Raw genomic sequence first — 21,063 nt, forward strand, 5'->3', positions numbered from 1 at the left:
CAATCCCAAGTATCACAAATGCATATCATTGACTCCATCCATAACACAGCAGCATAAATATATTCCAAACAATATGTCAAAAGATATTTTCACATTTGCAAACTTTAACATGAACTCCAAAAAAATAACCAACCTATAGGCAGATTCAAAACCTACAAAACTCAATATAGGATGCAACCTCTCTCCTGCCAACTCCACATATTTTAAGTGAAAGAGTCATACTCTACTACTAATAGTAGGATGTATTCCAAGAGACAAGACTCCACAATATTAGGCCCCACATAATATCAAAATCAAGAATTTGGGAACATTTTTTGCCACCGACCAATCATCCCAGAGAACATGATAAATTGGTAAATTATTATTCATAGTATAAAACACATAATTCATCAGTTTTTTTCTTCCACCCTGAACAGTACTTGCTCAACGGGGACCTCCCTCTGTCTCCAGTTTCTTGCAATTATTATTATTATTATTTCGTATTTATATAGCGCTGACATCTTACATAGTACATAGTATATATAGTCTTGTCACTAACTGTCCCTCGGAGGAGCTCACAATCTAGTCCCTACCATAGTCATTTGTCTATGTATGTGTTGTATAGTGCATGTATATTTTTTTCTCTAGGGCCAATTTGGGGGCAAGCCAAGTAACGTATCTGTATGTTTTTGGGATGTGGGAAAAAACCGGAGTGCCCGGAGGAAACCCGCACAGACACGGGGAGAACATACAAACTCCTTGCAGATGTTGATCTGGCTGGGATTCGAACCGGGAACCCAGCGCTGCAAGGCTGCCCAATTGCCCATAATATCAAACCAATAAGCATATTATACACCCTCTGCCATTTTTAGGAATAGCAGGATTCACAGCCCATAGAAGTACATGTTGAGCAGATAGTTCTGGTGATGTATTGATTAAATTATGCATACCCCCCACACACTTAAATTTCTCCCATAGCACCTGTACTGTTGAACACAGAAAATATGCAATATAGTTCCATCATCCCTACATCCCCGAAAACAAAGCGGGGAGACAGCCTGAAAGATCTTATGCAACCACACAGGGTTTCTTCTAACCATTGTTGTTTTAGTACCTTTCAATACATTTGTACCCATTTGATCCAATCTTCTATATCAATGTCAAGATTCAAATCCAATTCCCAGGTAATCATAGACAGGGACGGATTTGCAGCTCAGGAGCCTATAGGCACATAAGCTCTGGTGCCCTAAGCTCCGCCCTGTAACAGGCCACACCCCCTAATACCTCACCCATTTTTTTTCTTGTTTAATAAAACCACACAAGGTAATACAGATATTACCAAAGACAATTAGTGAACACCAACAACAAGCAGATATTACAAATGACTTATGGAAGTTAACAAATTTAGGCTGATATTCTTTATAGTCAATTGCAGTAGGTGGGTGGAAGAGCACAGCAGGTAGGTATAAAGATCATAGAGAGTAGTCAGTGAGGGTAGGTAGGTGTGAGAGTTCAGTAGGTAGGTATAGAGAGCACAGAGAGGAGTCAGTGGGAGTAGGTAGGTCAGAGAATGCAGCAGGTAGGTATAGAGAGAAGAGAGAGGCGTTAGTGGGGGTGGGTGGGTAGGTAGGTGGGAGAGCGTAAGCAGGTAGGTATGGAGAGCACAGAGAGCAGTCAGTGGGGGTGGGTAGGTAGAAGCATGCAGTAGGTAGGTATAGAGAGCACAGAGAGCAGTCAGTGGGGGTGGGTAGGTAGAAGCATGCAGTAGGTAGGTATAGAGAGCACAGAGAGCAGTCAGTGGGGCTAGATAGGTGGGAGAGCGGAGCAGGTCGGTATAGAGAACAGTGAGTTGGGCTAGGTAAGTTGGTCGGTTGAAGGGTAGAGCAGGTAGAGAGAGGGCAGTCAGCAAAGGGCTAGAGCGGACATGAGGGACAGTTAAGTGACAAGACAACATACTCTGTAAAGCGCTGTGGAAGATGTCGGTGCTATACTATAAAATAATAATAAAAAAAATAAGCAACAGCATAATAACCTTTAAAGAAAAAGATTTATTTGTTACAGCTGATACAAATCCTGCAATAAATCTGCAGTGTTTCTACTTCCTGCTTCTTTAATGGAAGCAGACATATTGTTAACTTCCTGTGCTTTCAAATGAGCTTATCTGCCATGGCAGTAAGGTGACACAGGGGAGCGATCATACTACAACTTGTGATTAGTCAGAGATGAGAGGGAATTAGACAGGCTAAACTCTCTAAAATACATACAGGGTGCATTTCTCTATGTTTTCCTTCTGTCCTGTGCAAGAGTTCAGCTCAACTCAGCGGCTTCCCCGAGTTTGGGAGTGGCCAGCTCCGGGTGGATTCATGCTGGAGAAAGTTCAAGTCCTTCTTCTCCAAAATATCCCGAGCAGCTAAGGGCGACTTGGGTGGCAGAAAAAGGACTCTGATGGCGGAGGAGAACCTCCCTCCATTCATTCCAGCGGCAGAGGACACCCAGAGCGGCGGTGATGGCAGGCTGTCATGGTTACTATTATTCATACCAGCTGCAGCATCCTCCAGTCCTTCTGTTGCAGAGAAAGGCACATTTCAAAGGATGCTCACCAGCATTGACGTCACTCAGCAGCACCCCCTGCATCCTCTCCATGGTCACACGCAGAGTCAGGCGCCACAACCATGGAGAGGATGCAGGGATGCTGCTGAGTGACGTCATGGAGCCGCTTGCTGCTGCAGAAGGACTGGAGGATGCCACCGCTAATAGTAACCATGACAGCCTGCCGCTCCTCTGGATCCGGGTCTCCTCAGCCGCTGCCGCTGGTATGAATGGAGGGAGGTCGGGAGAAAGGGAAGGATGCACTTTGGGCAGCCACTGAGCCGCTCACCTCTCACAAACCTGCAGGCACGTGCCTACTTTGATTAATGGTAATCCCGGCCCTGATCATTAACCACTTGCCGACCGCGCACTCATAGCGCGCGTCGGCAAAGTGGCAGTTGCAGGACCAGCGACGCAGATCTGCATTGCCGGCTGCAGGCTAATTAATCAGGAAACAACCGCTCGCGCGAGCAGCTGCTTCCTGTCAATTCACGGCGGGGGGCTCCGTGAATAGCCTGCGGGCCGCCGATCGCGGCTCGCAGGCTAAATGTAAACACAAGCGGAAATAATCCGCTTTGTTTACATTTGTACAACGCTGCTAACAGTAGCAGCGTTGTACTAGATCAGCGATCCCCGGCTAATCAGTGGCCGGGGATCGCTGTCACATGACAGGCAGGAGCCTGTTAGAGGCTGCACAGGACAGATCCGTTCCTGTGCAGCCTCCGATCTCCGGGGCAGGGAGGGAGAAGAGGGGGAATCCTGTGGTGGAGGGGGCTTTGAGGTGCCCCCCCCCCGCCAGCCACACGCATGCAGGAGCGATCAGACCCCCCCAGCACATCATCCCCCTAGTGGGGAAAAAAGGGGGGCGATCTGGTCGCTCTGCCTGGTATTTGATCTGTGCTGGGGGCTGTAGAGTCCACCCAGCACAGATCTTAGAAATCAGTGCTGGCCCTTAAGGAGGGTGGGGGGGGTAAAGGCTGAGTCCTGAAGTGGTTAATTTAGTTTTCTGGACAGGAAAGTGTCCATTCATGTGGTTATACAGAAGGGAAATTGCCAGAGTAGTAGGAGTAGAAGATAAGTACGTATTCTCATAAAATAGAGTAGTACACATATGGTCCTGTAAATAGCTTATTTTCAAAATAAGTCTGTTGTGAACTACAGGAATTCAATTGGTCACCCATGTGTAACAACAATCTTTTAGAGGGGAAAAGAATTGCATTGCTAAACTGAAGTTCAATAGGGACATTGTGATTTATCCAAGTGACAAAGGAGCCAATGTGGGCCGAGTGACTTGTACCGTCGGGAGGGTTGAAGTTTGTTAGGGAATCAGAGGGATCCAGCTGGTGTGCTGAACGACAGAAATAAACTGCACTCACCAATTTGAAGGGATGCAGTGATGTCCAAACCAAAAGAATTGAAAACATTTTTTTTTAGGTATTTGATAGATCTCGAAGATCAAATAAACTAATATATATTTTGTAAATGGTTAATTTAAAATTATTTTCATAAAAGGTTTCCTTCAGCATGAATCTATTATTCCTTTTATTATATTTGGAAATCTATCATATTCTTGACATTTTAATGATCATTTACAATGATTCCTGAATATCAGTTTCACTTGGTTTTAGGGCTTGTTTCCACTGTATGCATTTTTTGAAAAAGCATGCCTTCTCCCTCAGGAGCCCATTGTAGTGTTCCCACATTTGCATTGTGCTTTTTTTTATTTTCTCTTATAATCAATGGAAGCACATAAAAACATAGATTAATATACTGTACATTACAATGTGCAGAACGAGATTGATATCCAGTGCTTGGCTATATAATAGTACCAGAGCCCCACATCACATTGGCTTTATAGCTGGTGGTCCCAATTCTGTGTCCACTGTAACTGCTTCATAGACTGTCTACTTACTTTTGGGAATTGTGGGTGCTCTGTCTAATTACGTTTGGGGATTTGGGGGGCTATGCCTAATAACATTTTGGGATGGGGGCACACTGAATAATTTGGGGTATTTAAATGGGGGGTGGGGGACTTTGTGTAATTATGTTTATTTTGGGGTGAGTCAGACTAATTATGTTTGGGGAATTAAGGGAGCTCTCTGCCTAGTTATGTATGGTGCTTTAATGTGATTTTAGGGGGTATATACTGTGCCTCAGATGCTAGCTGAGATGTTATTTGACCACTTAGAAATGATGATAAAAACCCCCACTAATGATGCCAATATATTTTCTTCCTGACGTTCCCATACCCTATTATTGCATTCCTTTTAACCAACAACTAAACAACAATCTCTGCATGGGGAGCACAAAGGGGGGGGGGGGGAAGGGCGTAAAGGTTGTGATGTTAATTTTTTCTACAGTGTATAACGTGGAGAATAGGAAACCAACACAATTAACTGCAGCTTTGCATACCACCCACCACCTGGCCTTACAGCGGTGTTAAGACTATACAAATACAGAAAATGTATTAAAATCACTAATTGTACTGTACGTAAAACAGCTTACAAATACTTTCATCTGTGCATTTAATCTTTTTGGCTGCCATTGTGCATAAGTTTGGCTGCACCTGATGCACATACATGCGGTAATACTGCCGTGCACACAATGTTAACTCGTGTTACTAATAGTAATGCGCATTACCATACTAACAGTCATGCTATTAGAGTACCGCGGGTTGCGCTAATAGCTTGACTCGTGGTAATTGCTGTTGGGAGAAAGGGTAAAATTGCTGTGTGCTGTGTGTGCACTGCAGTATTACCACAATTATGTGCATCAGGTCCTTTGTCACTGTTTATTCTGATATAATATTCCTCTTTACAATGTCTTCCAGAGATCGTCTGCGAACGACCACCAATGTCCTTGGAGATTCCTTAGGAGCTGGAATTGTTGAACACCTTTCTAGACATGAGCTAAGGATACGTGATGCTGACCTGGGAAACTCTGTTCTAGAGGAGACTGAAAAGCCATATCAATTAATCTGCACAGAGAATGACATTCAGAAACACCCTAGTGGTGAAACATGTATGTGAGTCTCCTGCCCTCCACCTCGTCAAAGCAACCCTTTGTGTGACCTATAACCCGTACTCCATGTCTTGCCTAAGTGGGCACTTCCGGAGGAATTCTTTGTTAATGTCCTGAAAACAGCACAAGGAACATCACTTTAATAACACAAGTGCTGGGCATCAGGATGTAGAGAACCATGAAGATATATACGTAATGTCTTCTCAGTATCTTCCAAATGTTTCAACATTCTAAAACTATGGATAAAATCTAAAGGATGGAAGGTTTTGAAAATGTGGAAAATTAATTCTAGAAGACTCACTGAGAAGTCAAATGCTTTTGAAAACCATAATTTATTGAACTTGAGGATTTTATTGCTCCTGACTCCTTATAGTAAGTTAAAAGAACATTGTTAAAGTGATTTTTTTTTCCCTTGGGTGACAGATCTTCATTCTAATACCATTCTCCCCACTCTTGAGATTTAGCATAATTTTTTTTAAGGTTTATCAGATCATCATTCATTGATAATTCTTATAACTCTGCCAGTGGAAATCTGATACTCTTAGCATTCCATATTATTTATATTTTCATGGGAATTACTTAATTTGGTAAGACAAATAGCTGTTCTTTATAAATAAACTATTTCGTGACTACATAGTGATTTATTCCATAAGGCCCTTCTTAAATGGCAAGAGAATGTTACCATACTTCAAGTCATACTATGTAAGCTCTAAGATCCTTTTTGTAACATAATTTAACCAGTGTATACAGAGGAAAAGAAACTCTACAATTATGAGATTTTAGCCCAGGAAATGATACACTAGTAGATATTTCTAATAGACATAATGGGCTCAATTCTGATAGGGGTTTGCGATAAAATAAATAGTAGTCGGGAAAATACCTCATTCGTTATTTTTTTTTCTTTGCCTAATTCTTGTACATTTTCCCACCTGCGGATGATGGCCGTTAAAATACAGACACAGCGGTAAAATGGGCGGAGATCAGTGAGGTATTTTCCCTACACTCCCACCGGACCCCCAGCCTCTATCTTGTTAAAATAACTAAAAGTATTCTGAAGTCACCCGTACACTCCCTCCCGATCTCTCTGCCGGATCCCCCTTTACCCCCGCCACGGCCACTTGATCCCCCCGCCACGCTGTGAGATGTGCATCGTTAGTACTACTCACCATTGAGGCTCTCTCCAGTGTTGTTCGCGCACCCTCCTCCTCCGTACAGCTCCGGACTACTGATCACCGCACCGGTGGAAGCGGCTTGATGATGTCATCAAGCCACTTCCCCGATGCAGTGATCAGTAGTCCGGAGCTGTACGGAGGAGGAGGGTGCGCGATCAATGCTGGAGAGAGCCTCAATGGTGAGTAGTACTAACGATGCACATCTCACAGCATGGTGGCAGAGATATCAGAAAGGAGTGTATGGGGGAGTTCAAAATGTTTTCAGTTCTTTTGCCTATATACCCGCTATATACATGGGGGGGGGGGGAATCTGACTATATATACACTAGCTATATACTGGGGGGATCTGGCGATATATACTAACTATATAAATGGGGGGAATCTGACTGACTATATATACTGGGGGGACTGGCTATATATATATATACAGTATACTGCCTATATACAGGGGGGGATCTGAATATATACATTGGCTATATACAAGGGAGATCTGATTATATACTGGCTATATATTTAGTATATTATTATTATTTTATACTATATAGTATAGACTGGAAGCACCTACACCAGGCTACCTATAATGGGAGCAACTATTCCAGGCTACCTATAATGGGGGCAACTATTCCAGGCTACCTATACTGGGGGCAACCATACAACGCTGCCTATACTAGGAGTCGACTATTCTAGGCTACCTATACTGGGGGCAACTATTCCACATTACCTATACGAGGGGCACCTATACCTGGCATTACCGGCCGTGGCATGCTCAGCATGCCACACTCACTCCTTTTCTTTTTTTGGGGGGTCATTTAATACCCAGCACCCAGTGTCAAACGCCCTAGGTACGCCACTGCTGGGGACACGTAATACCTGTTTTAGCAATGCTGCGGACACTTAATACCTGTCTTAGCAATGCTGGGGACACTCAGTGGCATAACAATAGGGAGTGCACAGGTTGCGACCGCATCGGGGCCCTTGGGCTAGAGGGTTCCTGTGGGGCCCACCCTCAACCACAGTATTAGTTCTTTATTGGTCCTGTGCTGATAATATTCACTTCTATAGATGCTCTAAATAGTAGTGATCATTAATACACTGTTTCCCATCCCTTCTTGCACCTCTGACACTGTGGTTGTCCGTTATTGGTTTTGGTGAAACGTATCAATTGTTATGTATAGCATGCTTGGGGGGGCGCCACGATGCAAAACTTGCACCGGGGCCCACGGCTTCTTAGCTACGCCACTGGAGACACTTATACCTGTCTTAGCTATATTGGGGATACTTAATATCTGTTTTAGCTAAAGTCTTAGTCACAGAACTGCGTTTACCGTGTGGTAGAGGTAGGTCTAATTATGTGAGGTAAAAGACATGCAAACACGCACCTTATTTCACTTCAGAATTCAAGTGTGAGGTATTTCACTTCTAAATACCACACATTTTTAGTCGAAAATTTCCACATAAATTACCTCATGAGATTACATGAGGTAAAATTTAAGCTTAATACTTAAGCTACCAGAATTCAAAAGTTGATTTTCCTCATGAGGTAAATCAAATTCCATGAGGTATTTATCTACTAAACGCTACCAGAATTGCGCCCAATATTTCAAAAGCATCAAATGTAATGAAAACCTACTAAAAATAGTGGTCCCCCTACTCAACATTCAATCATTTTGTCAGTCCTAAATTAACCTTGGAAGTCTGTTTTTCAGGAGATCTATGTAGGTGTAGTGCAGGGACGAGGGTGGGGGGCAGGAATGACACTGCATTATCTTTGTATTGCATAAAACAGTATAATGTTTGTGGCTGCTGTAGCTGTGCAAGCAGTACTAAATCTGCTGCCATCTGATCTAGGATCAAGTGGGGCAACATATCAAAGTTGATAAACTATCAATATCAAGTAGATATCAATCATTTAACACACTAACATTTGTATGGCTATCATTATAAATGTAATGGTAAATGTTTTTTCTTTCTTTCCAATCACTTCTAAAAAGGGTCCTTCTAAAATAAATTCTGCATTCTGTGCACCTGACTTCTGACTTATATTTGGTTGCAAAAAAAGAGCTCCCAGCAAATTTAAAAGGCACATACTGAGCTAATTTCATCTTCAGTACAAATACACTGGAGCTAAAAAGCTGAATGCAAAGGAGACATTAGTTCCCCTAAAAATATATGAAGTAACGCTCAAGAGAGCGGGCATGGGACAGTCTGCATGCAATGTCCCTGCTAACATGTATATGTGGAACTGATGTCTCCTTTGCATTCAGTTTTCAGCTCCTGTGCTGGAGAAAGAGTGCCTTCAAAGGACAACTGAAGTGTGAGCTATATGCAGGCTACTGTATTTATTTCCTTTTAAGCAACACCAGTTGCATGGCAGTCCTGCTGATCCTCTGACTAATACTTTTAGCCACAGACCCTGAACAAACATGCAGCAGATCAGGTGTTTCTGACATTTTTGTCAAATCTGACATTCGCTGCTTGTTTCTGGTGTGAGTCAGACACTACTGTGTCAGAATTCTTGTGGTTTATTCATGCAGAAAAAGCTGCCATATGTATATATTTTAGTTCATTATAAGTCTGGGTGTGCTTTGCAAAATTTCAGTGTAAAACTAAAGTTTGGGTACATCTTTAAAATATTGTTCTGAGTCTTTCCAGTATAGGTAAGGTTATAATTTCAGACAGTGAAACTTTCATTGTTTTAATTACAGAAGCTGGAGCATTTTGTTTATATCAGACATTCGGACTGCTCGCTGAAATGCCAGGGTTAGAGATAAGCGTATTGTGTGAAGACTGAAATGGGTTTAATACAGTATAATCTTGTTACAATAAACTGCAAGGGAGCAGGAACACTGGTTTACTATAGAATTGTCCTAGAAATGGCCCAGCATGCCCTGGTACATTTTCTGCTGCAAAGGACCAACTTTGTCCTCCCATTATAGTACAAACACATGGACTACAAAGTTAAGTATACCTTAAAGCTGCATAGCCAGCCTGGACAAATCACTGGTACAGTATCCTTGGCTCAGTATAAATTGCAGCCATCACTGAATAGAGGCAACCACTCGCTTCTTGTGAGTGGCTCAGATACCCACATGGGCGGGACTGGCAGCATGTGTCTGGCAAAACCTTCTGAGCCAATAATAAAGCCTCTCTTCAAAATGCAGCCAATCATGATAAGCCATTCACATCTGTAATGCGAGTGGCTTCGATACCTCTACGGGCTGGACTTGCACTGAAAGTGAAAGTAGCCTGTACTTTGCTCCACACACTACCAGGAGAGTCATCGCTAATAAGAGAAGAGATACCCGGGAGTTCGTACAATCCTTTGGGAGGACTGAGACAACACTTTTATCAGCGATTGGAAAATGAAAATGGCAGCGCTGCATGGACCTGTAGACAATACCCCTCCCAACCCAATTTAACTTAACCTAACATAAATGACAAACAAATAAGACTCCAGAGCTGGCATTTTAAGGCCGTGGCCAATTTTATTTGGTAAATCAAATATGATAAAATAAGTGAAATAAACAACTTGAGGTCGATAAACCAACTTTAATAAAACATTGCATAAACACCATCTAATCATATCTAACTACCACAGTTCAGATATGCTCTTTAATAACAATACGACCCCACCCGCCAGGCTCCTAGCCTGGCACCTACCCCACGACAATTTCAATGCAGCTCTGAAGACCCAGATTAAAAATGTCTAATCCTATCTCACTAAGATGCACCCCATCCTGTCTGTACAGACCAGGAAGGCCACCTTCTAGATCAGTGTGTCTGTATGAAAACATTCCTAACCTCGGCAAACATTTGGACAACTGATGGTGCAGCTTCTTCCGAATCTTCTCGCAGTGGATTAAGCCAGAAGGCGCCAACCATAACAATCTGGGCACAATTTCAGAAAAAATTATCTTTGTGTGACTAGAGAACGCCTGAAAATTACTGCGATCATCTCTGATGTTGAAGAACAACTCCAAAGACTTCATTTTCCCAATGTCATTGCCCCCAACATGCACAATTAAAACGTCTGGAATTGGGAAGAACTTAAGAAATCTGAATAACTCAGCCTTCAACTGGGGCCACAACATTCCCCTACAACCATACCAATAAATGGCGAATTTGCTTATGTCCATATTCAAGTTTGATGAGTAGGGGCGATTGCACGCCCTTTTGTGCGCTCAAAAAATAAAGGCATGGCCAAGGATCCACATCACAGTTTTTTTACCTGCAAAACAAGAAAAATAATCAAACACGCACATACAGTTTATATGCTGACAAACTCCAACGACCCATTTTTTTAATCACTCCTTCTTCCAGACCCAATTTAGCAGCCTCCGTGGCTGCACCTATTCGGAACGAGTGTGCAGAAATTTTTAGATGGCTTAGTATTAAACTGAAAACAAGTAAGCGGGGAACCCTTGAGATGTTTTAACAGTGCACCTTTACCCTCACCTCTGGCTGCCAAATAATGATCCAAATTACTGATGGGACAAAGTTTATTATTAGGCCAAGCCTGTAAATCCACCAGAGTGCCCTTACCCTCCTGATCAGTTTTTGTCAACCGGATACTTAGTCTATTACCAGATCTACTAACATTCTCATATCTCAAGCCCGTCGCGTTTGATTTACTCTGTGACATAAGTTCGGAAATACGTAAAGCTGCAAAAAACATAAGTGAAAATGCACAACGAAAAAGACACACTTCAAATTGAGACTCACAAACATACGCTGCTGATTCCCATAGTGCTGACAAGATGTCAAGGGTGATTGGGCTTCTATCATCCGGTACATGAGCTTGTCTTCTATAACCCTTGAGGAATTGCTGGACCGAAAAATAGGATTTACAATGAGGGAGATTACGCAATTTAAAAAAGAAAGAAATGCCGGCCAATTGCTTCGAGATATGAGAATGCGAGTAACCTTTCTTAACCTTACTTACAATGAACTTCAGAACTAAATTCTCAGCGGCAGTCCATGCATTAAAACCTAATTTTCCACTCCCTCCATGAGCTGGAATATGCCTGCCAAGTTGTTTTTGACACCGATTGTTGTATCCCAGCACTAACTAACTCCAAATCAGGTTCCACATAAATTCCGGAATCTCTTCCCCCACTGGTTGTGCATGTGGGGCCAGAAGACAAAATATCTGCATCTGTAACCGGGACAGAGAGTCAGCAATGTCATTTTTTAAACCCGGGACATGTTGTGCTTTAATCCATAAATTAAATTTTAATGCGTATAAAACCAAAATTCTTAGCAGTTTAACCACTAAAGGTGATTTTAAAGACAGACAGTTTAATGCGTATACTGTACCTTTGTTGTCAGAGTGAACAATTATGCGTTTACCTTCAAAGCTCCGTCCCCAAATGAATACTGCCGCCACCACAGGGAACAATTCAAGTAAGACAATGTTCTTTACTATTTCAGGCTGTTGCGGGCCACCTTGCAGAAAACCACCTACCTGACCAATAAGCGCCGCAGCCCACACTGCCAGATGCATCAGTGTAAAATTTAAGTTCCGTATCAGCTACAAAATCATCCTGCCATACTGACCTACCGTTGTATGAACTCATAAATTCAGCCCACACCAGCAGGTCGGCCTTCAAACTTTCTGTCACTCAGATATGTGAATACGGCGACTTTAAACCTGACATGGAAGAAAATAACCTGCGAGAAAAAATTCTGTCCATAGGCATAATCCTGGTCGCAAACGCGAGGTTACCCAACAGTGATTGCATATCTTTCAGCAAGACTTTTTTGCGCCGCAAAAATAAAAATATCATACGCTCAATTTTTTTCTATTTTGGTATTTGGTAAACCAAACTCCATTTGAATCGTATCAATTTCAGTGCCAAGAAATTCCAAGCTTGAGCAAGGGCCTACAGTTTTTTCACCCGCTAAGGGGACCCCGAAATGTTCACATACTACAGAAAAAACTACTAAAAGCTGCTTACAAACATCAGAACCTAATGGGCCCATAAATAAAAAAATAATCTAAATAATGAATCAAAGATGATTGATTTGATAAAAAGGAAACCACCCACTCTAAAAATGAAGAAAAGCTCTCAAAATAATTACAAGTACAACCCATAGGCAGGCATCTATCAAAATAATAATAACCATTAAACTGAAAACCTAATGAATTAAATGAATTGGGGTGAATTGGTAGAAACCTGAATGCTGATTTTATGTCAGCTTTTGCTAACAAAGCACCTTGCCCAAGCTGTCTAAGAATTTTCAAAGCATCCTCAAAAGATGCGTAAGATACCGACGCCAAGTCATCTGGGATATCATCATTTAAAGACCGGCCTGCTGGAAAAGAAAGGTGGTGGATTAACCTATATCTTCCTGGTTCCTTCTTGGGAACAATCCCTAGTGGAGAAAGCCTAAAATTGTCAAAAGGTGGATAAGTAAAAGGACCCGACACTCTGCCCTCATGTAATTCCTTGTCAATTTTTTCTCGAACGGTGTCCTCTAAGGGATAAACTGACTTTAAATTATTGACCCAGGTGCAACCAGTACCTTTAAAAACTGGCAAACGAAATCCAAGCTTAAAACCATCAATTATTAATTGAGCTTTCTGTCTGTTTGGGTACAGGTGAAGCCAAGGCAACATGTTTCCCAGCATCACTGGTGTGTCTGCCTTTGAGAAAAAGCTCTTTTGAGCTAGGATTGCCAGCGTTTGCCTTTTTAAAGCATCTGACGATTGGATGTGATCCACCACAAAACCCGCACTCGTGCTGGTATTTGCAGGTTCCGGGCCATTTAAATTGAGCATCGTTGTATGCGTAGCAAACTCCCTTCCTATAACCTGCACTGGAATTGTGATTGGGCTGTTTAAAACTAGCAACTTTCTATGGCATCATCAATTCCAACCACAATCCACATCTTTTGAACTCCACTTCATGTTTGGGTATACCGACAGCCGCTGACGAAAAGCTTTGTCATACTGATACCATGCTAGGCCTCCAAAAGATCTATACGCTTCTAATATGGAGTCAAGATACCTAAACATGTGTGGACATTGTTCCGGATGCTTCTCACCCACCACACTGGCATACAAGCAAAAGGCCTGCAGCGAATTGTTAAATGATCTAGGCACAGTCTTCTTCCGATCATCCTCTTTCTCATCTTTTTCTTTTTTAACAGAATCTTTTGCGGCAGGAAGTAAGGACAATAATTCAACATATTCTCCCTTCCATATTTTTTCTTTTATCGTGGAAGAGAGATGGAAACCTAATGGCGAAATATCACATGACTTATTTTCCTTGTAACTACATTCTGCCACCCCAGGCCTATTAACTGGAATGCAAGGGTTAACAGCAGAAGCTGAGGGACTAGCTGAAGCCATAACTGCATGCGCAGCAGGAGAGGGGGCTACATTCACACTACCTGTATCTGCCCTATTACTTCCCCATACTGTGCCAGCATAAGATATGCTTGTCTGCTACACCCCAGCTTGCTGCAACACCTGACACAAAATTTGAACCAACGGTGATATATTCATATACTCACCGATCAGAGGGATGTGATGTGAAGGGGCAGGAGGCTGCCCAAGGACTGTGTTTTCAGTAGGAACACCGGCATGGGACGATGCAGCGCCACCAGCAGCAGCAGCAAAAGCGGAAGCTTGAGAGGCTTGGAATGGCCCAGATACAGGGCCGAGGGCTGCCGCTGCTGTGGGCCTGCACCCGTCCCCACCGCCAGGCTCACCGCTACCTCCAGAAAGCGCCGGCTGCGCTGGGTCTCCGCTAGCTATGGGGCGGCGAAACTCCGGAAATCCGCCCGCCCCAGATCCTGTGGCCACCGCTGGAGAAGAAGAGCCTCCGACGAGATCCTGAAGCCCGGACCGGGCGGAAGAAGCTGTGTGGGAAAGTAAAACATAAGGGAGAGGGGCGACCACCTGGTTGGTCGTCGCCCGCAGAGTGCCAGAAAGCTTGGCCCAGATTGACCGCCTCCTGAAGCTCCGCGAACCGAATGGTCGGCGCACGGAATCCGGACGGAAGCCCCGCCTCCTTACTCCTGTAGCTGGTCGGGTGAAGGGACAGCGCCGGATTGGTCGGCGGCATGAAGGAAGCCGCCGGCCACGCCTCCTCCGCTGATACGCTGGGTTGTGAACCAGCCGGGAAAGGATTGGTCGGCGCAGCCAGCTCCGCCAATGACACCGCCTCCAAAACTTCCTCATTGGCCGAATTGAAATCAGCCATCGCAGACGAACTTCTGCCGCCAGATCCTTTTTTCTTGGCGGACTTGTACTTGCCGGAGGCCTTGCGGGACGCCGATGGAGTGGCGCTTCTGCCCCGATTCTCTCCGCGCTGCGACCTCCGCTGCTGGGAACTGCCGATGGCCTCATCCGGCGAATAGGAGTGCGGGGCCGACCTCTTCCTCTTCTCCTGACGCCCGGAACCTCCAGCACTGCTACCGGACTCCTCTTCATTCCGCCGCATCCTCTCTTCTTCCGCCAGCTGAAGACACCACACCAGGATCTCCTCTCCGCCAGGCTGTTCGGCTCTTTAAGGCAACTGCCGCAACACCTTCATAGTGGAAAGGTAAGCGCTGTATTACAAGCTCTAGTACTACAGCTCCGAGCTCACCTATGCCACAGGGGTGACAGGCAGCTACATAGGGCACGGACCTCCTTTATATACACTAGATTCCTCTCTGATTGGTCGGCCTAATCTTCCTCAGGGCATAGCAACACCTGTTCACTTCTATCTACCTGCCCTGCTGACCAATCAGAGCCCTCCAAAGGCTTCCCTGCATTGCAGAGCTCTCTCAGCCAATCAACATCCAGCTCACCTCAGAGAGGGAAAGTGAACTGGGTGTTGGGAAATCCCTTGACAGGCCTAACTACATTTTACCTCACACTTAATTTGTGGAGATTGCCACAGGCCCATGTGTGGCCTGCCTAATTGTTCGGCCCCTGTCATTCTCTTTTGTTTACGGTCACATTATTCCTCATTTTCCCCAGTCGGCTTATTTGTACAGTACTGTATATCCAGCGCCATTCTTCTTGTTTTACAAATATTATCAGGCATCAACTGGGGCTTGCAACTAGCCTGAAGAAAACAGCAGACCATGGGTTTCACACTGACATATGACACATGCACCACCCACTGTTTACTATAGCCAGAGTCGGCATCACATAGGGGCCAAAAAACATGTTTACTATAACAGAAATGTTATTATATCAGAGCTTACCATACCAGGCCATCCCATAGACAAAGTGGAGATTGGCCAGGACCTGGAGAGGTAGTTTACTATACCCGAATGTTCACTACTATACCAGAGTTTCTTATAACCAGATTATACTGTATATATTAGTGAGAAATGCCAAATGCTGTTATCACTGATTATTTATAATCAATAGTTCCTGAGAGAAAGACATTATTATTAAACTGTATAATTGCATATAATATAATTTATAACTTGGAAATACATTTAAATGCTGGAGTCTGTAAGCAAGCGCTTCAGACAAATTTAGGAAGGATATTATCATACAGTATGTCCTCTACTCAGCTTGAACAACCATAAACAATCCAATATTATGAGAAGTAAGATGTTTTGGTTATGAATGTTCTTACAGACATTCTGGGATGTGTAAAAAAAAAAAAAGTGTTTTTCATATTACCGTATTTTTCGGAATATAAGACGCACTTTTTCTTCCCCAAAACTGGGGGGAAAAAGTGGGTGCGTCTTATATTCCAAAGGTACGGTATTTTCGGCCCATAACCTACTTACCGGATCCTGCCGCCGCGATCCTAGCCTCCTTCGTCTGTCCGCCGTCATCCAATGTCGCAGCAGCCGTCATCAGAGGGTCCAGCAATCCCATCCAGTATCCCCGACTGATCCCCGCTCTTTAAGTGTCCAAGTCGCCGGCTCCTCTTCACTGCAGTCATGCTTGTATGCAGGCTCGCGGTGATTACGCGCTGCCGGGGCCGCCTTCCTCCATAGTTACGGCGTCCTCTTCTTAGATACAGTGCCCCCTTCTGTGTGACGAGCGGCGCATGTGCGCCGGGGTCACGCATGACGTCAGGCGCACGTGCACCGCTCGTCACGCAGAACGGGGCACTGTATCTAAGAAGAGGACGCTGTAACTATGGAGGAAGGCGGCCCCGGCAGCGCGTAATCACCGCGTGATCACCCCGGGGCTACATACAAGCATGACTGCAGCGAAGAGGATCCAGCAACCTGGACACTTAAAGAGCGGGGATACTGGATGGGATTGCTGGACCCTCTGATGACACCTAATGGGACCCTCAGATGACGGCTGCTGCGACTCTCGGGTGATGACAGGCAGATGGAGGAGGGGAGGATCGCGGCGACAGGATCAGGTGAGATGCAGCAGGGGTGTAGTGTAGTGTTGTTTGGGTTGGCTGAAGGGGTTACTTAGTGAAGTGTAGTGTAGTTTGGGTTGGCTGCAGATGTTAGTGAGGGAAGTGTAGTATACTGTAGTGTAGTGTAGTGTAGTGTAGTGTAGTGTAGTGTAGTTGTAGTAGGGGTAGTGAAGTAATGTGTAGTTGATGGGGGCAGCAGAGGTAAAGTGAAGTGTAGTGTAGCAGGTGTTCGTATAGATGGGCAGTGTAGCTTAGATAAAGACAGTTTTGGGGGAGTTAGAGGTCCATAAGAAGCCCCTGCACCATAGACGCACCTAGGTTTAGTTTATTATTTTTTTTCCTGATTTTTGCCCTCTAAATCTAGGTGCGTCTTATATGCCGGAGCGTCTTATATTCCGAAAAATACGGTATTTAAAAGTGACACCTGGTGGTAGAAATTATTAAAAAAAAATGTGTTCATAAATAAAATAAATACATTATTATTATTATTGATTTATAAAGCGCCAACATATTCCGTGGCGCTGTACAAAGTAAGAAACAAACATGGGGTGCATAATAATACAGACAATGGTGTACACCAATATACAAGATACATAATTAGTGACAAAATACAAAGAATGATACAAAATACAAATTATATAATTAATAATGACAGTGATAAAATTAACATGATGAATAAAATGTATAATGGTTACCAAGACACAAAAGGGGGAGAGAGCCCTGCCCTTGCGAGCTTACAATCTAAAGGAAATGGGGGGGGGGGGGAACAGGAGGAGGAGTATGCAGCAAATATATAGAGGCTTTGTGTTGTAGGATACCTAGTAGGAGTGCAATTTGGTCTTAGTACAAAGGGAAGTGGCCTAAGGTAGCGCATATGCTTGTCGGAACAAGTGTGTTTTTAGAGAGCGTTTAAAGGTAACAAAGGTTGGCGAGTGACGGATGTGTTGTGGGAGGGCATTCCAGCGGAGGGGTGAAGCGCGTGCAAAGTCTTGTAAACGTGAATGTGAGGAGTTGATTCTAGACGAGGACAACAGAAGATCATGTGCCGATCTGAGATTGCGATTGGGTTTGTATCTGGAGATTAGTGAGGATATGTAACGGGGAGAGAGATTGTGGAGAGCTTTGTAGGTTAGGGTTAGGAGTTTGAACTGAATCCTCTGGTTAATTTGCAGCCAGTGAAGAGCTTGACAAAGAGGGTCGGCAGAGGAAATTCGAGAAGAAAGATGAATGAGACGAGCAGCTGAGTTCAGTACCGACTGCAGCGGGGCCAGTTTGTTAGACGGTAGTCCATAAAGTAGTACGTTGCTGTAGTCCAGGCGAGAAATTTTGAGAGCATGTATTAACATTTGAGTTGTGTCTTGAGTGAGAAAGGGACGGATGCGAGATATGTTTTTGAGTTGGAGATGGCAGGAGCTGGTTATGGAGTGAACATGAGGAATAAAAGAGAGAGATGAGTCGAATATCACCCCCAAGCACCGAGCTTTGGGAACTGAAGTTATGGGAGTGTTATTAACATTTATTGTTACTTCAGGCAGGGAGGTGGACAGAGACGGTGGAAAAATTATTAGTTCTGTTTTACTCATATTAAGTTTTAGGAAGTGAGAGGACATGAAGGAGGATATAGCAGACAAGCAGTCAGGAACACGTTTAAAGAGACACTGAAGCGGAAAAAAATATATGATATAATGAATTGGTTGTGTACTATGAATAATTACTAGAAGTTTAGCAGCAAAGAAAATATTCTCATATTTTTATTTTCAGGTATATAGTGTTTTTTCTAACATTGCATCATTCTATAATATGTGCAGATTACACAACACTCAGCATTCAAAATGATTCTTTCAGAGCAGTCTGTGAACTAATGACCTCTCCTCTAGCAGAGAAAAAGTAAATAGTTCAATAACACTTGAGATAATAAAAGTCAGATAACAGCCCTCTCCACGACAAAGTCCGCAGAGCTTAATTGCTTTTTTGCATAGAGATAACAACTGGAGTTTCTTAACTCTTCCTGTACTGGAAACAATTGGACTGATGTATCTGATCTTAAAGAGGAACTGTAACGACAAAACGGCCCCTGGGGGGTACTCACCTTGGGTGGGGGAAGCCTCAGGATCCTAATGAGGCTTCCCACGCCGTTCTGCGTCCCTCGGGGGTCTCGCTGTAGCCCTCCGTACAGCCGTGACGCAATATTTACCTTCCTGGCTCCTGCGCAGGCGCTCTGATGCCTCTCGGCGCCGAAGTAGGCGGAAATACCCGATCACCGTCGGGTCTGCTCTACTGCGCAGGCGCAAGTTTCCGGCGCCTGCGCAGTAGAGCGGACCCGACGGAGATCGGGTATTTCCGTCTATTTCCGTGCAGAAAGTCGCCACAGCGCCCCCGCTGGAGCCAGCAAAGGTAAATATTGAACTGACAGTCGGCACAGTCGCCGGCTGTTCGGAGGGCTGCGGCGAGACCCCCGTGGGACAGAGGACGGCGTGGGAAGCCTCATTAGGATCCGGAGGCTTCCCCCACCCGAGGTGAGTACCCCCCAGGGGATCTTTTTAATGTTACAGAGTCTCTTTAATGTTTTATTTCTTAGCTGTACTACACATACAAATCTTAATATCATAATTTTTTTTTCGCTTCAGTGTCTCTTTAAGGAGGGAGTTAAGGTCTGGGGCAGAGAAGTACAGTTGTGTATCGTCTGCATAGAGGTGGTATTGAAACCCGAATACATTGAAAGGTTTTAAATTATTGTTAGATTATGCAATTATATATTACTGTATATGATTGTTTTAAGAAGTATTATATAATAAGCTTTATATTTAAGTGTGTATTGGTTGAATCCCAGTATACTTAAATAAGCAAAAATGGCTTAGGCACAGGACAGACACATTCCAAACTAATTAGTAGAGAGACATATTATCAGAAGTGCATCATGAAAGATAGATAGAATGACGATTAATATTTAAATGCCCTAAATTAATTTAGGGGGCACCTAAATTAATCAGCAGGTCAAAATGGCTGGTGACATCCATTTTTAATTACCTACGTCAACCCAATGTCAGTTGGGTCAATTTGTAAATATCCCAAACTACGTAAATTTGTACCGATAAGTTACATAGTTATTTGGGTTGAAAAAAGACATGCGTCCATCGAGTTCAACCAGAAAACAAAGTACAATACTAGCCTGCTCAATCACATATCCCTGTTGATCCATAGGAAGGCAAAACCGCTTACAATGCATGGTCCAATTAGCCCCAAAAGGGAAACAAAATCCTTCCTGACTCCAGATGGCAATCAGATAAAGTCCCTGGATCAGCATTACTGGGCATTACCTAGGAATTATAGCCATGGATGTCTTTCAATGCAAGGAAAGCATCTAAGCCCCCTTTAAATGCAGATATAGAATTTTTCATAACTACTTCCTGTGGCAATGCATTCCACATCTTAATCACGCTTACTGTAAAGAACCCTTTCCTAAATAAATGGTTGAAACATTTTTCCTCCACGTGCAGATCATGTCCTCTAGTCCTTTGTGAAGGCCTAGGGACAAAAAGCTCATCTGCCAAGCTTTTATATTGCCCTCTGATGTATTTATACATGTTAAATAGATCCCCTCTAAGGCGTCTTTTTTTTCAGACTAAATAAACCCAGTTTATCTAACCTTTCTTGGTCAGTGTTGCTCGGATAGTGCTTTTTAAAATCCGAATTGATCCGGATCCGGATACCTAGATATCCGGATCCGGTTCGGATATCCGAATCCAGCCTTTTAGATATCCGCGTGAACGCGGATATCCGGTTGCATTATCCGCGGATATCCGGGCAATTCGGATATCTGGATAGAAAAACTGGAAGTGCCCTTTAAATAGCTTTAAAAGGTGTTTTTAGGGTAAATGAGGCATGTATCATCATTATTTTGCAAAGGGGAACACTAATTGATGATGTGGGGACTTAAAAAAAATGGCTGTCAATTAACATCA

General features: G+C 43.7%; 1 protein-coding gene across 3 annotated transcripts in view; it reads left to right on the forward strand.

Annotated features, from left to right (window-relative positions):
- LOC137508264 (excitatory amino acid transporter 1-like) overlaps positions 1 to 21,063 on the forward strand; it is a 263,434-nt gene that overhangs the window by 220,287 nt on the left and 22,084 nt on the right. The window contains exon 11 of one of the 3 annotated variants that reach the window (XR_011020480.1): positions 5,399 to 5,961. Coding sequence is in view for 2 of the 3 variants with exons in the window: in XM_068233742.1 (XP_068089843.1) it covers positions 5,399 to 5,597 (199 nt within the window). In the remaining variant the exon portion in view is untranslated. Of the gene's footprint in view, positions 1 to 5,398; positions 6,757 to 21,063 lie in introns of those variants that run through there. The other 2 variants (XM_068233742.1, XM_068233741.1) reach the window with 2 other exon arrangements.

The sequence above is a fragment of the Hyperolius riggenbachi genome, chromosome 1, assembly GCF_040937935.1.
Source record: "Hyperolius riggenbachi isolate aHypRig1 chromosome 1, aHypRig1.pri, whole genome shotgun sequence".
NCBI lineage: Eukaryota > Metazoa > Chordata > Amphibia > Anura > Hyperoliidae > Hyperolius > Hyperolius riggenbachi.